The sequence below is a fragment of the Elgaria multicarinata genome, chromosome 21, assembly GCF_023053635.1.
Source record: "Elgaria multicarinata webbii isolate HBS135686 ecotype San Diego chromosome 21, rElgMul1.1.pri, whole genome shotgun sequence".
Classification (NCBI taxonomy): domain Eukaryota; kingdom Metazoa; phylum Chordata; class Lepidosauria; order Squamata; family Anguidae; genus Elgaria; species Elgaria multicarinata.
The window spans coordinates 357,344-373,606 of NC_086191.1; the positions used below are offsets into that span (position 1 = coordinate 357,344).

The 16,263-nt window shown below is 47.8% G+C and overlaps 1 protein-coding gene across 5 annotated transcripts in view; it reads right to left on the reverse strand.

Moving 5' to 3' along the window:
- Positions 1-16,263, reverse strand: part of PC (pyruvate carboxylase) — a 333,949-nt gene that overhangs the window by 227,764 nt on the left and 89,922 nt on the right. For all 5 annotated transcript variants that reach the window (XM_063146129.1, XM_063146127.1, XM_063146128.1 and 2 more), the window contains 2 exons: positions 12,784-12,901; positions 11,448-11,599 (listed from right to left, as the gene is read on the reverse strand). In XM_063146129.1, the coding sequence (XP_063002199.1) occupies positions 11,448-11,599; positions 12,784-12,901 (270 nt within the window). The remainder of the gene's footprint in view (positions 1-11,447; positions 11,600-12,783; positions 12,902-16,263) is intronic.

Here is a 16,263-nt window from a genome sequence, read left to right on the forward strand (position 1 = left end):
AGAAAAGGGCAAGCAATATGAAGAGCCTGGAGCAACTCCCCTAGCAGTAAATGTCACCACATCTAGGACTGTTTATCTTAGAAAAATTGTGAGTATGGGGAGATACGATACAAATGTACAAAATTGTGCACAGTGTGGAGAAAGTGGATCGTGCCCGAGGCCAGCAGGGCCATCCAATGAGGCCAAATTCCAGGAGATTCAGGACAGACAAAATAGAATACTTCTTCCCACACCCCATAGGTTAACTATGGAATGTGCTACAAGATGTAGGGACAGCTGCTTGCTTGGACAGCTTTAAAAGTTGATGAGACAAAGTCCAGCCATGATGGCTGTAGATCTGTGTCCCATTTGCTGGGGAACACGAGCAGGAGGCTGCCGTTGCCCTCATGCCCGGCTTGTGGGCTTCCCACTGGGGCGTCTTGGTGGCCACTGAGGGAGCAGAATGCTGGGCTTCTTATGGTCTAACAGTGCTCTGTTTGCGAAATGCAGACTGGAAGGGCCAGCTGCCTTGGCATGAGCTGCTCTCATGCTGCTCTCCTGGTTTGAGGAAAGCAAACTCTCTTTTGGTGCAATCCAGAACTGCATGACCCATCAGACCGCAAGAGCAGAGGGGCTGTCAAGCAGTTTGTAGGCTGTAAAAGTTGTGCAGGCTTGGCAAATACAATGTTTGTAAGTTGCCTTGGTGCAGAAATTCTGAAGGCGGGTTGTATGTTGGGCCTGTTCAGAAGACACCTTAAGCCCTGCTGGTTAAGGCTATTGGTTAAGCAGCAGAGCTTAAGGTGTCTTGTGTGATGAGCTTTGCTAAACCCTGCTCACTCACTAACCCCCGTTGGACCATCTGCAGCAGGGTGAGCGGCTTAAAGTGTTTTGCATGACGGTATGGCTTGTGGTTAGTGCGAACCTCAGAGAACCACAGTTTCGCTAACCTCAGAGCCTGAAGTGTCATCTGAACAGGCCCATCATGTTTTTATGTTGTGGTTTAAGTTTTATACTTCAGGTTGTACTTTGTGGTTTTAATTTCTGTGAACTGCCCAGAGAGCTTTGGCTACTGGGAAGTATAGAAATGCAATAAATAAGAAATAACACAACATAGAGAACATCTTCGTTCTTATGGGGTGGCAATGCCTGCAGCTAAGAAAGCTTTCTTCTCTGCACACATTGCATCTGCGAATTCGCGTCCAGCAGAACTGTTCAAGGTGGTGAGAGGTCTAACTCAGACACCTTCCCCCCTGAACCCAATTTTAGAGCCTTCGGTAGTTCGCTGTGATGCCTTTAACAATCATTTCACAGATAAAATCTCTCGGATAAGAGCCAACTTAGATGCTGTCATTATAGCAGAAGCTGACAATGGAGTGTCCAGCAACACTGCAAGTAGGGTTACACTAGATCACTTTCAGTTGGTGAGTACCGAGGATGTGAACAAGCTGCTTGGACGAGTGAGGATGTGGACAAACTGCTTGGACTTGCCCTCTTGATCCCTGTCCTTCATGGCTGGTCGTCCAGGGCAGAGATGCAGTTAGACAACAATTACAGCATATTATTAATGCATCTCTCAGATGATGCAGATTTTCTGGACCCATTTCAAACCGGCTTCAGATATAGAGTTGAGACTGCTATGGTCACCTTAGCAGATGATCTACGCCTGAGTATTGACTGGGGAAGTGTGTCCCTGCTGGTACTTTTGCACCTCTCAGCGGCTTTCGATACCATCGACCATGGTATCCTTGGGGGATACCATGCCTGAGGGGATTGGGAATTGGGAGCACTGTGCTTCAGTGGTTCCGGTCCTACCTCTCGGGCAGGTTCCAGATGGTGATGCTTGGGGATAGCTGCTCCTCAAAGAAGGAGCTGCTGTGTGGTGTACCACAAGGTGCCATCCTTTCCCCAATGCTATTAAATATTTACATGAAACCGCTGGGAGAGATCATCTGGAGGCATGGGGCGGGGTGCTATCAGTATGCTGATGACACCCAAATATATTTCTCTATGCCTTCGACAACAGTGTCAGCTAAGGATAGTGTGTCTACTCTGAATGAATGCTTGGAGGCGGTAATGGGCTGGATGAGGAAAAACAAACTGAAGCTGAATCCAGACAAGACGGAGGTGCTTGCTGTCAAGGGCTCTGACCTAGGTTTGGAGGTGTGTCAACCATTTCTGAATGGGGTTACACTCCCTCTGAAAGACTGTGTGGGGTGCTTCTGGATCCATCGCTCCAAATGACAGCCCAGATAGATGCAACGGCCAGGAGTGCCTATTATCAGTTTCAGCTGATATGCCAGCTGCGCCCCTTCCTAGAGTCAGAAGACCTAAAGACAGTAGTGCATGTGCTGGTAACTTTGAGGCTTATTATTATTATTATTATTATTTATTTATATAGCACCATCGATGTACATGGTGCTGTACAGATAACACAGTAAATAGCAAGACCCTGCCGCATAGGCTTACAATCTAATTGACTTCTGCAATGCGCTCTACATAGGGCTACCTTTGTGCCTAGTCCAGAAACTTCAACTAGTTCAAAATATGGCAGCCAGGTTGGTCACCAGTACACTTAGGGGTGACCAAATCATACCAGTCTTAAAATCTCTTCACTGGCTGCCAATTAGTTTCCGGGCAAAGTATAAAGTGTTGGTTATCACCTTTAAAGCCCTACATGGTTTGGGTCCAGGCTACCTGCAGGATCGCCTTCTCTCGTACAATCCGACCCGCACGCTCAGGTCCTCTGGGAAGAATTTACTCCAGCCAACAAAAGCAAGCCTGACAACTATTACCCAGAGCACCTTTTCTTCTGCAGCTCCCAGTTTGTGGAATGGCTTGCCGGGAGAGATTCGTCAACTTACCAGTCTTCCAGAATTTAAGAAAGCCCTAAAGACTGATCTCTTCCAGCAGGCCTACCCAGCTGAATTTTAAGATGCCTCTTTTAATGGTGTGCTGCTTTTAATGATGCACTAGTTTTAAATGTTTAAATTAATTTTATGGACTTTATGGTGTTTTTATTTGTATTGTTCCCCGCCTCGATCGGGAGGGAGAGGCGGGTAAGAAATATATTATTATTATTATTATTATTATTATTATTATTATTATTATTATTATTATATAACTAAATAAATGTGCTCATACTTGAAAGTGGAATGCTTTTCCTGTTGCACTGATCCCCCAATCGATCTACCCCACACATACACTCGCAATGGATGTGTGAATTAACTCTGGAACAGGCATCACAGTGCCAGTCAGAAATATGTTCATGCCTCACACAAGCAAACCTTCCATTCCACTCCTTGACATCAGGAAAAACTTCCTGACTGTTAGAGCAGTGCGACAATGGAATCAGCTACCTATGGAGGTTGTGGGCTCTCCCACACTAGAGGCCTTCAAGAGGCAGCTGGACAACCATCTGTCAGGGATGCTTTAGGGTGGATTCCTGCATTGAGCAGGGGGTTGGACTCGATGGCCTTGTAGGCCCCTTCCAACTCTGCTATTCTATGATTCTATGATTCTATGATTACAGAAACCTGGTGGAATGGAGAGAACCAGTGGGATATGGTCATTCCTGGAAACAAACTTTACAGGAAGGACAGAGAAGGGCGTAGTGGGGGCGGTGCTGCTCTCTACGTCAAAGAGGGGATTGTGTCTAGCAGACTAGAGCACCTAAACGGGGAAAACTCTTCCACAGAAATGCTGTGGGTAATAATGCAGGACCCCAAAACCAATTTAGTGCTAGGAAGATGTCCCCCAGATCAAAATGCCCAGAGTGACCTTGAGATGGAGAATGAAATCAGGGAGGCCTCCAAACGAGGAATTGTAATAATGGGTGACTTCAACTATCCTCACATTGACTGGACAAATTCCAGTCATGACAAAGAGGTTAAATTCCTTGACATCCTAAATGACTGTGCCCTGGAACAGTTAGTTATGGAACCAACCAGAGGGGAGGCAACCCTGGACGTAATCCTAAGTGGTGCTGCCTAGGACATAATACGAGATGTTATTTATTTATTTATTTATTTATTTATTTATTAAACTTATATACCACTCCCATAGCCAGGGCTCTCTGGGCGGTTTACAGAAATTCTAAAATTGAGGTAAAAACAAGTATACAAAATTTAAAACTCTAAAACACAGAACATACACACATAAAGCATTAAAAACCGATTAAAAACTAAACATGTATGTAATTAGGATGTGCCGCCATATGCCTGGGCAAAGAGGAAAGTCTTAACCTGTCACCGGAAAGATAGCAGCGTTGGCGCCAGGCGAGCCTCATTAGGGAGATCATTCCACAGTCTGGGGGCCACCACCGAAAAGGCCCTATCCCTCGTTGCCACACTCCGAGCCTCTCTCGGAGTAGGCACCCGGAGGAGGACCTTAGATGTTGAATGTAGTGACCGGGTATATTCACGTCGGGAGAGGCGTTCCGTCAGGTATTGTGGTCCCAAGCCGTGTAAGTGTTGTTGAGCAAATCGGTAGGAGTGACCACATTGCTATCAGATTCAATATATGTTTAAGTGGGAAATTGCCCAGGAAATCCAACACATTCACACTAGACTTCAAAAGAGGAAACTTTTCTAAAATGAGGGTACTAGTGAAAAGAAAGTTGAAAGGGGGAATCAGAAGGGTTAAATCCTTGGAAAATACATGGAGCTTACTCAAAAGCACAATAATAGAAGCTCAACTAAATACATTCCACAGGTTAGGAAATGTAGCACCAAGTCCAAGAGGTCACCAGCATGGTTAACAAGCAGTGTCAAAGAAGCTATTGTAGAAAAGAGGGCTTCCTTCAAAAAATGGAAGTCTTGCACAAGTGAGGAAAATAAAAGGGAGCACAAGCTGGCACAAAGGAGTTGCAAGCAAACAATAAGAGATGCCAAAAAAAGCATTTTGAAGAGTACATTGCTAATGTACTCCTCTTTCTCTTCTGCCATTTCATTGGCCAAACAGCAGTACTACTCAACGCTGATCCAGTCAAATGCTAAGCATCCTCAGCGGCTCTTTGCGTCCTTCAATTCTCTTCTGAAGCCTAATCCGCCATCTCTCCCCTCCTCTCTGTCTGCTAATAACTTTGCCTCTTTTTTCAATGCTAAAATCCAAACTATCCGCTCTGATCTGGCCAGCTCTGCTCCTCTTCCAGTTCCTGTTCCTCATCTGTCAGTTCCTCCTGCAAATTTCTCGGCGTTTCCTTCAGTCTCAGCTGATGAACTGTCTACAATACTGCGCTCTTCGAAGCCCTCCACTTGTTCTCGTGATCCGATTCCTTGTCGCGTCTTTATTAATCTTATTCCTGCTATCCTCCCTTCCTTGCTTCGTATTATTAATCTTTCTCTGTCCTCTGGTTCATTTCCTTCTGCTTTTAAACATGCTACAGTCTCTCCCATTCTCAAGAAACCTACTCTTGATAGGCTATCTCTGTCTAACTACCGACCTGTCTCTTTGTTGCCGTTTGTTTCAAAGATCCTGGAGCGTGCGGTCTACTCTCGCTGTCTTGACTTTCTTTCTAGTAACTCTGCTTTGGATCCTTTTCAGTCTGGATTCCGTCCTCTGCATTCCACTGAAACAGCCCTTACTAAGATCACCAATGATCTCCTCACTGCCAAGTCTAAAGGCCATTATTCCGTTCTTATTCTCCTTGATCTAACTGCAGCCTTTGACACGGTTGATCATGATCTTCTCTTAGATTCCCTTCATGACCTTGGATTTTGTGGCTCTGTCTATAACTGGTTTGCCTCCTATCTAGCGGGTCGCTCTTTCAGCGTGTTGGCTAATGGCAGCTCGTCTTCCTCCTTTCCCCTTTCAGTAGGGGTTCTGCAAGGCTCGGTGCTTGGCCCATTGTTGTTTTCCTAATACATGTTGCCCTTGGGCAAGCTTATTCAATCTCATGGCCTCCAATATCATCTGTATGCCGATGATACACAACTATATCTGTCATCTCCGAAACTTTCTCCTGATGTTCACGATCGTATCTCGGCATGTCTTTCAGATATCTCAGCTTGGCTGCTTCATCGTCGTTTGAAACTCAATATGGCAAAGACTGAATTGCTTGTTTTTCCTCCTAAACCTTCTCCTCATCTCTCATTCTCTCTTACTGTCAATGATGTTACGCTTACTCCGGTCAAGGAAGCTCGTAGCCTTGGCTTTATCTTCGACTCCTTGCTCTCCTTTATTCCTCAAATTGAGGCAGTAGCTAAATCTTGTCGATTTTTCCTGTATAATATTGCCAGGATTCGATCATTTTTGTCTGTCTCTTCTGCCAAGACGCTTGTTCATGCACTGGTTATTTCTCGGTTGGACTACTGCAACCTTCTTCTCTCTGGCCTTCCTTCTTCTCACATCAGTCCGTTGGTTTCTGTTCACCACTCTGCCGCAAAGATCATCTTCTTGGCTCGCCGCTCTGACCATGTTACTCCGCTTCTGAAATCTCTTCATTGGCTTCCAATTCACTTCAGAATCCAATATAAACTTCTCCTGTTAACCTTCAAAGCTTTTCACGGTCTAGCTCCTTTCTATCTCTCCTCTCTCATCTCACACTATTGCCCCACTCGTGCTCTTCGCTCCTCTGATGCCATGTTTCTTGCCTGCCCAAGGGCCTCTACTTCCCTTGCTCGGCTTCGTCCATTCTCTTCTGCTGCCCCTTACGCCTGGAACGCTCTTCCAGAACATTTGAGAACTACAACTTCAATCGCAGCTTTTAAAGCTCAACTAAAAACTTTTCTTTTTCCTAAAGCTTTTAAAACTTGATGTTGTGCGGACTTTATACTGTTAGTTTTACCCTACCCTGTGCCTGTTTGCATTCTCTTCCCCTCCTTATTGTTTTACTATGATTTTATTAGATTGTAAGCCTATGCGGCAGGGTCTTGCTATTTACTGTTTTACTCTGTACAGCACCATGTACATTGATGGTGATATATAAATAAATAAATAAATAATAATAATAATAATAATAACAACAACAACATCAAGCCCAACATTAAAGAATTCTTTAAATATATCAGAAGCAGGAAACCAGCTAGGGAAGCAGTTGGAGTTCAGGGAGTACTAAATGAGGACAGGGAGAGTGCAGAGAAGCGGAATGAATTCTTTGCATCGGTGTACACTGCTTAGGATACAAGACAGATGCCTGTGCCTGAACTGATGTTTTCAGGAAGGGAATCTGAGGAACTGCAGCAAATAGTGATGACAAAAGATGAAGTTCTCAACTTTATTGACAAACTGAAAGCAAATACATCACCAGGCCCACATGGCATCCATCCTAGAGTTCTCAAAGAACTCAAATATGAAATTGCAGACCTCCTCACAAAAATATGCAACATGTCCCTAAGCTCAGCCTCTGTACCAGAGGAGTGGAAGATGGCCAATGTAACACCAATTTTCAAAAAGGGATCCAGGAGGGATCCAGGAAATTACAGGCCGGTTAGTTTGACATCTGTTCCAGGAAAATTGGTTGAAAGCATTATTAAAGACAAAATTAGTAAGCATATAGAAGGGCAGGTCCTGCTGAAGAAGAATCAACATGGCTTCCGTAAAGGCAAGTCCTGTCTCACTAATCTACTAGAATTCTTTGAGAGTGTCAACAAACATGTAGACAGGGGTGATCCAGTGGACATCGTGTACTTGGATTTCCAAAAGGCTTTTGATAAAGTCCCCCACCAAAGACTCCTGAATAAACTTAGTAGTCATGGAATAAGAGGAGAGGTGCTCTTAGGGATCAGTAACTGGTTAGAGAACAGAAAGCAGAGAATAAGAATAAATGGTCAATTCTCCCGATGGAGGGAAGTAAATAGTGGGGTCCCACAGGAATCGGTATTGGGACAAATCCTTTTCACTTGTTCACAAATGATCTGGGATTAGGAGTGAGCAATGAAGTGGCCAAGTTTGCTGACGACACCAAATTATTTAAGGTTGTTAAAACACAAAGGGATTGTGAGGAGCTCCAAAGGGATCTCTCCAAGCTGGGAGAGTGGGCATCCAAATGGCAGATGCGGTTCAATTTAAGCAAGTGTAAGGTGATGCATGTTGGGGCAAAAAAAACCCAACTTCAAGTATAACCTAATGGGAACTGAGCTGGCAGTGACTGAACAAGAAAGAAATCTTGGGATTGTGGTGGACAGCTTGATGAAAATGTCCACTCAGTGTGCGACCGCTGTAAAGAAGGCAAATTCCATGTTAGGCATTATAAGAAAAGGAATTGAGAATAAAACGGTCAGTATCATACTGCCATTAAACAAAACATACTTAGAATACTGTGTACAATTCTGGTCACCACACCTAAAAAAGGATAAGGAGCTGGAAAAAGTGCAGAAAAGAGCAACTGAAATGATCCAGGGGCTGGAGTATCTCCCCTACGAGGGAAGGTTACATCAACTGGGATTGTTTAGCTTGGAAAAAAGGACGCTGAGGGGAGACATGATAGAGGTGTACAAAATGATGCATGGTATGGAGAATGTGGATAATGAGACATTTTTCTCCCTCACTCAAAATACTAGAAACTGTGGTCATCCCATGAAGCCATGAACTGTGGTGGGAGATTCAAGACAAATAAAAGGAAGTACTTCTTCACACAGTGCATAGTTAAATTATGGAACTCACTACCACAAGATGTAGTGATGGCCACCAATCTGGATGGCTTTAAAAGGGGGTTGGATAAATTCCTGGAGGCGAAGGCTATCAATGGCTACTAGCCCTGATGGTTGTGTGCTATCTCCAGTATCCGAGGCAATAAGCCTGTGTGCACCAGTTGCTGGGGAACATGGGTGGGAGGGTGCTGTTGCACCATGTCCTGCTTGTTGGTCCCTGGCTGATGGCTGGTTGGCCACTACATGAATAGAGTGCTGGACTAGATGGACCCTTGGTCTGATCCAGCATGGCACTTATGTTCTTATCAATTCCCACATTTATTTATTACATTTCTGATTCAACTTCTTTCCTCCTGCAAGGAACCCAGGACAGCTTACACAGTCCTCTTCCTCTCCATTGTATCCTAGCAACAACCCTGTGAGGTAGGCTAGGCTAGGCTAGGCTGAGAGTCAGTAATGGCCCAAAGTCACCCAGTGAGCTCCTAGAGCTGAGTGGGGACTAGAACCCGGATCTCCAGCCACACCATCACACTGGCACTCACAACAGCCACACTATAAACAGAAGAGCTGACCATGCCACCCCCAGGTGCACAACTGGCTGACATTTTTCTATCTGCTTTAAGGCTTTTTCTATTGATGAAAGTTGCTTTGGGTGCCAACACACAGAGCAGTCAACAAGCAAGTGAGCCAGACAGACCGACCGGCTGACTGACGCTCAGGACAAGGACAAAACTGCCCTGACCCCAAAAGCCTTCCAGGGTAAATAGGCCTTTCCTGTCCCTTGGGAGACAAAAATGGGGGGAGGCCATCCGGCAGGGGAGACGGTGCCACAGCCCTGCCCTGCCTTTGGGGGAAACAGGAGATGCAGAGGAGGCGCCCACATGAAAAGCTGAGCCTTCGAGAGCAGCACTCTGTTCTCTGTTTACATACCCCACCCTTCAGCCAAAAACAACAAGGAGAAAAGCAACGGGGAGGGAGAGGGAAACAATCTAAGGTTTCAAAGGGGCGGGGGGGGGGTGAAGGAGGGCCCAGAGCTCAGGGCAAGACAGATGTGCAGGTGAGGGAAGCTGAACCGCCGCCCCCACCCCTTGTCCCTGGAGCAGCCTCTCCCCCTCCCCCCCCCCCACCATCCCCCTGGCTGGAGCTCTCAGCCAGCATCACCTCCAGTCTCAAAGCTCAGCACTGGGGCTGGGGGTGTCAGGCTCTGGACAGGCAGGCAGGTAAGCCATGGCGGGGGAGGCATTTGGGGGGCCCACTACGTGCATTTGCAAATTAAAGAATTACACTCCCCTTTGGATTCACCCAGTCTCCAAGGTGGCTGAACCTCAATTACTTAAACTGTAAAGAAAACTCAGCAGAATATTTTTTTAAAAAGAGAACATTCACACAGGACCGTAAATATCGGGGAGACCAAGGAATAAGCCAGCCGAACTGCATAAAGAAGCCAAGAGCTGAGGAACAAGGCAACGGGGAAGACCCAACGACCACTGCCCGGCACATCACAAACCCCATGGAAGGAGCATGAGAGGAGGGATTTGCACAACCACGCACGCTCAGGGCAGATGTGGGCTCACATGGGTGGGTCACGCCAGACTTCTGCAGGGCAGGAGGAGGCTGGCCTATCAATGGTGGCTTCAACTGTCCCATAGTCTTCTCTCAAGTCGAAAGAAGGGGGCACAGAGAGCTCAGGGAAACTCAGGGAACAGACCGGGCCGGGAGGGGGGACAGCTGCTGCTGCCGCTGCTGCTCTGCACGTGCACTTCCATCCCTGCGCAGAGGCCTGAAGGGGGGGGGGCAGCGGCCGTTTAATGCCAGCATCAGCTGCTCATCTCGAGTCGCGCTGCTGGCAGCTTCCTAGTCAGGGCCTCGGTGGATTGTGGGAGCTCAGCCTTGTGGGAAACAGCCCCTGCAGGCCCATCACAGGCAGGCTTTTGCTCCACTCGGGTGGGGTGGGTGGGGAGGGGAGCCTTAAACCCCTCTCAAGGGCATCAGTGACATTCAGATGCTCCACAGTCACAGAATCCAATCTCCCCAGGAATTGCTGGTCCTTCTGACTGCATGGCTAAGTGTCATAATGTGTTGAGTTGTACAGATGAAGCTGTAAGCACCCCATTACTGGGTCTTCCTGATACTGGGCCATGATAGCAAGATGGGAAATATATGCGCCTCTGAACACCAGAGTCTGGCTGCAAACAATGGGGGAGGGGGGAACATGAAACATTTGGGCCTCGCTTGTGGGCTGACAGGCCACATGTGCGGGTGGGGATCACTAGGTTACGTTCCCTCATCTCTGCCAGTAAAATGCCCATTTTGAAATCTATCCATTGTTCAGCTGCAGGTTCTTGGCCCAGGCCTCCTTCCTGCAAGCCGAGGCTGCCCTCCCAAGCCCAGAGAGGCCCATGAGCCAGAGCACGAGCTACTGCCGCTGCCCCCACCGCCACCTCTCCTTCATGGATCCTTCTGGGGCAGCTCTCTGTTCTCAGCTTCGGGCACAGCAATTAATGCTGACGGTGCTGGATCACAGCAGAGCCTAATCCTGGCCTGGCAGCTCTGCTATCCCTCCACAGAGGAGCTGGGCATCAGCACAACAGTAGGACAGCAAAGCTACGACATGGCCCAGAGCCCAGGAAACACCCCGCCACTGTTCACAAAAGCCACGGCTGGCGGCTGGAGGGACGGGGAGAGAGAGAGACCTGCCCAGACTTTCCCACTCCCCCGCCCACCAGTGCCTGCACACAGATAGCCGTGGCCCAGCCCAACTCCTGGGGATCCTCTGTTGGCTGGAGATGCTGACAGGGACTGACCACCAGCTTGCCAAATCAGCGGAAGAGACCAGCTGGAATTCAGCCCTGACACGCTGCCCCCGGCATGGCTGCTCACCTGTTTGGCCAGCTTGACGGCATCGTTGGTGAGTTTGGAGCGCAGTTGGGAGTCCAGGTGGGCGGCAGGTGCTATCTCCACCACCTTCTGATGCCGCCTTTGGATGGAGCAGTCTCTCTCATACAGGTGCACCACATTTCCATACTTGTCACCTGGCAAGAGGCAAAGAATAGCTTTCAAGCACTGAAATGCAGACGGTGATTGTGGTGCCCCACCCTACCCATTAATCAGTTTGATTAATCAAGTAAAAAGCCTCTTGATAAGACTAACAAGACACCTTTGATAAATCAGGGAACTATTTTTTAAATGTCCATTATTTCTAATACAAGCACTTCTAAAAGCTGCAGTTGGCAACTGCACCACCACCCTGGACAACCCAAATGATCGAGGGCTTGGAGCAAATCCCCTATGAGAAAAGGTTGCAACGTCCGGAATCGTTTAGCTCAGAAAAAAGACGAGCAATGGGAGACATGACAGAGGTGTACAAAATGATGCCTGGTGCAGGAAAACTCTGAATACTAGAACTCAAGAGAGTCGTCCCATGAAGCTGTTTGGTGGGAGAGTCGGGACAGATAAAAGGACCTCTGCACACTGTAGTTAAGCAGGCTGCCATGATGGCCACCAATCTGGATGGCTTTAAAAGGGTATTAGACAAATTCCTGGAGGAGAAGACTACCCATGGCTACTAGCCCTGATGGCAATAAATTACCTCCAGCACCAGAGGCAGTATGCCTCTGTCCACCAGTTGCTGGGGAACATGGGTGGGAGGGTCTAACTACAGTCATGTTGGCTTCCTATTGGGGCCATTGTGGGAACAGAATACTGGGCTAAATCCAGCTCCAGAGCTCTTCTGAGGCCCATCTTGGAAGAGGCACCGACCCTTCCTTTTATTAAAGGTGTGGAACGCCTCTCGCATAATTGGCCCCATCTGCCGTGACAGAAACATGCACCATCTAAAAATAAAGTATCTCCCTTTTCCTTCAATGGCTTTTTTAATTCATAGGAATCAATTAATTTACTAAAATTATTTAATCAGGTCCAGCCCTAATTTTTATACATCATTATTTTAGTCATGTGGGTTATTTCACTCTCTCACACACAAACTTTCCCAATATTATTGTGCTTTAAAGATGTTTACATCTGCAATGGAATCCTGGAAAAGGGAAGGATCACAAACGGAAATAAATGCCGTGAATTAAGCAGTGATCTGTCAAATTGCCTCAACAATGCCTTTGTCACAAGCACAACTCTATCTTGGCTTACCAAACCAAAGAGCTGGCCCTCATTCTTGGGCAGACGACACGAGCAACACACACACCCCTCTTTCACCCCGTACCCAAAATCTGGACTTCGATGTGTCTTGGCTTCTCCACAAACTTCTCCACAAAAAGTGCCCCATTCCCAAATGCAGAAAGTGCCTCAGAATATGCCCGGGTGTAGTTTTCCTCCAGCTCCTGCAGGGAGAAGATGAGAATAGCAGTGGCAGTAGTTTAGAGTGCACATGGTGGGGTTTCCATCTCACCAACACCATCACAGTGGAACTCAGGAAGGAAGGAAGGAAGGAAGGAAGGAAGGAAGGAAGGAAGGAAGGAAGGAAGGGTCTCTGTCATGCTTTCCTGAGCCCTGAGTGTTCCAGAGATCCTCCTTCCTCAGTTTCTCCCTCCTTCATCATCATCTTCTTCATTGTCTTCTCCTTTCTTCTTTGGCGAGCTCCACTCATGGCCCGATGCCCCCTCCCCCTCCTGCATATGTGCAAGCAGGGACTGGGTTTGGACAACACAATAGTCAATTGTTACTTAAATAGTCAACAGTTGACTATTGTGTCGTCTGTCAAGAAAACACACACACCACACCACAGTTATTCTTAGAAATAACCAATGCAAATAATCAACAGTGTGCAGAGTTGACAATCTGCACAATAGTTGATTATTGTGCCGTGTGGCGAGCTCCGTTGACTACTTCCCCTGCCTACAGAGTTGTGAGGCAAAAGCAGCAGAAACCATGGCCACTCTTGCCCACTGAGAGTCTATAGGCAGGGGAAATAATCTTGTCACAGGAAGTGCATGGGGAGCGACCAATTGTGCCATCCCTTGGTGGAGCGCTGCGATCAGTGGCTCTCCACGCACTTCCCGGTATAGGTATATGCTGTCCCTGGGTGGGGCACAACCGATCATGGCACCCCACGTGTTTCCAGGGGCATGCATGTCCCTGGCCACCCCCCTCACCCCACCATCCACCAAGAGCTTCCTCTGCCACCACGCCCTCCTCGTTCGCCTCAAAATGCTGGTGACTGGGGATGGGCAACACAAGGAACTCCTGTTGCTGCTTGAGAGTGGCAGGAGTTCCTAGCGCCCCCCCCCCGTTGCTAGCACTTTGCAGCGAATGGAGGGCGGGGCACAGGAGGAGAATATCTACCTGCATCCCGCCCTCCATTCACCATTTGGGGCTATGGGGAAGGCGGAGGAAGATGTTGTCAGAGAGCTCCCCACCCTCACCATAGCAACAAGTGCGGTGGGATAACATCCCCTGACTGTCAGGGGTTGGGATCCCTCCACCCTGCCTCCTTCACCATTTGGGGATAGGGAGCGCACGGGTGGGCAGGAGGACACACATGCTGTCTTCTGAAAGCGTCCTTCTCCGTGTGCTGCGTCTCTCTTCCCCCCTCCCCACCCCTCCTCACGGAATGGCAGCACTGGTTCCCACTTTCCATATTGGGACTCTGTGGAGAAATATGTCTTTCTCCACAGCGTCCCAATATGGAACCAGGGAGCCAGAGCCACCAGTCGGTGGGGAGGGATGGGGGTGGGGGGAGGGGGAGAGACCAATAGTTAACACTGTGTGAATAGTCTACTCCACAGATGAGTATTAGCATGCCGCGCTGGGGTACCCATGGAGTGGACTATCACACAGGGTTGACTATTGTGTCATCCAAACGTGGCCAGGGTCTTCTCTCAGCTGCCTCTCAGGCCACCCACCCCCACCTGATAAAACAGGAACACGGGAAGCTTCTTTAGGCCAGCTCAGGCTCTTGGTCCATCTAGCCCGGTATGGTCTAGTCTGACCAGCAGCAGCAGCTTCTCCAGGGCTTCAGGCAGAAGCGACGGGCTTTTCCCCACCACCTGCTCTCCATTTTAACTGCCCTGCCGAGCAGCTTGGAGTCCTTCTAGATGAAGGGCAGCAAAGGAATATGGTAGGGTCACCCTATGGAAAGGAGGACAGGGCTCCTGCATCTTTAACAGCTGCATAGAAAAGGGGATTTCAGCAGGTGTCATTTGTATATATGGAGGACCTGGTGAAATTCCCTCTTCATCACTACAATTAAAGCTGCAGGAGCTATGCTAGAGTGACCAGATTTAAAAGAGGGTACGGCACCTGCAGCTTTAACTGGTGTGATGAAGAGGAAATTTCACCAGGTTCTCCATATATACAAATGACACCTGCTGTTTCACTGTTGTAAACCGCCCAGAGAGCTTTGGCTACAGGGCGGTATATAAATGTAATATAAATGTAATAAATAAATATAAATAAATAAATAAATTCAATGCAACTCTTAAAGATACAGGAGCCCTGTCCTACTTTTCAAATTTATTTATTACATTTATATACCGCCCTATAGCCGAAGCTCTCTGGGCGGTTTACAACAGTTCAAAACAGTGAGCATTAAAAAGTATACAAAAATTTAAAACCATCAAAACCATAAAAACAACAGTATAGAAACAACGGTATCCATTTTAAAACAAGTTCTGAGGTCTGTTAAAAAAACAAACTTAGCGTTGTTAAATGCTGCTAAATGCCTGGGAGAAGAGAAAAGTCTTGACCTGGTGCCGAAAATATAACAGTGCTGGCGCCAGGTGAGCCTCACCGGGGAGATCATTCCATAATTGGGGGGGGGGGGCACCACTGAAAAGGCCCTCTCCCTTGTTGTTCTAGGGTGACCATATATGCAATCCCCCTTGAAAATCACCTCCTGCATGGCAGTTAAGATAAGGAAGAAATATCCCACTAGCATTAATGGGCACTCCAGGGTCTGGGGAAGAGGTTCAGGGTCACGATTCCCACAGCCCCAGGCCTTGCAATGCCCTCTCCCAGCACGGAACCCCTTCCAGACTTCCAGTCTTAATGAAGAGGTGGACCACCTCCACCAACACCTCAGCCCCCCACAAGGCACTGATGGCACCTGGACTGGAGGCCTATAAAGGGTCATTTCAGTTTATACTTTAAATCCCTTCACAGACTTAGAATCATAGAAGAGTACAGCTGGAAGGGGCCTATAAGACCATCGAGTCCAACCCCCCAACTCAGTGCAGGAATCCACCCTAAAGCATACCTGACAGGTGGCTGTCCAGCTGCCTCTTGAATGCCTCTAGTGTGGGAGAGCCCACAACCTCCCTAGGTAACTGGTTCCATTGTCGTACTGCTCTAACAGTCAGGAAGTTTTTCCTGATGTTCAGCTGGAATCTGGCTTCCTTTAACTTGAGCCCATTATTCCGTGTCCTGCACTCTGGGATGATTGAGAAGAGATCCTGACCCTCCTCTGTGTGACAACCTTTCAAGTATTTGAAAAGTGCTATCATGTCTCCCCTCAACCTTCTCTTCTCAAGGATGAACAGGCCCAGTTCTTTCAGTCTCTCTTCATAGGGTTTTGTTTCCAGACCCCTGATCATCACTTCTAAGTCCTGTACCTGTCCTGTTCATTCACTCCTTCAAGGACCAGATGAGAAGCTTGGGGGAGAGTGTAGAGGAAAAGGCAGCCCCCTCCCTACCCAGCCTCCCCCACCCAGGATCAGGAAATCAGTAGACAAGGCGAGAGCCCCAG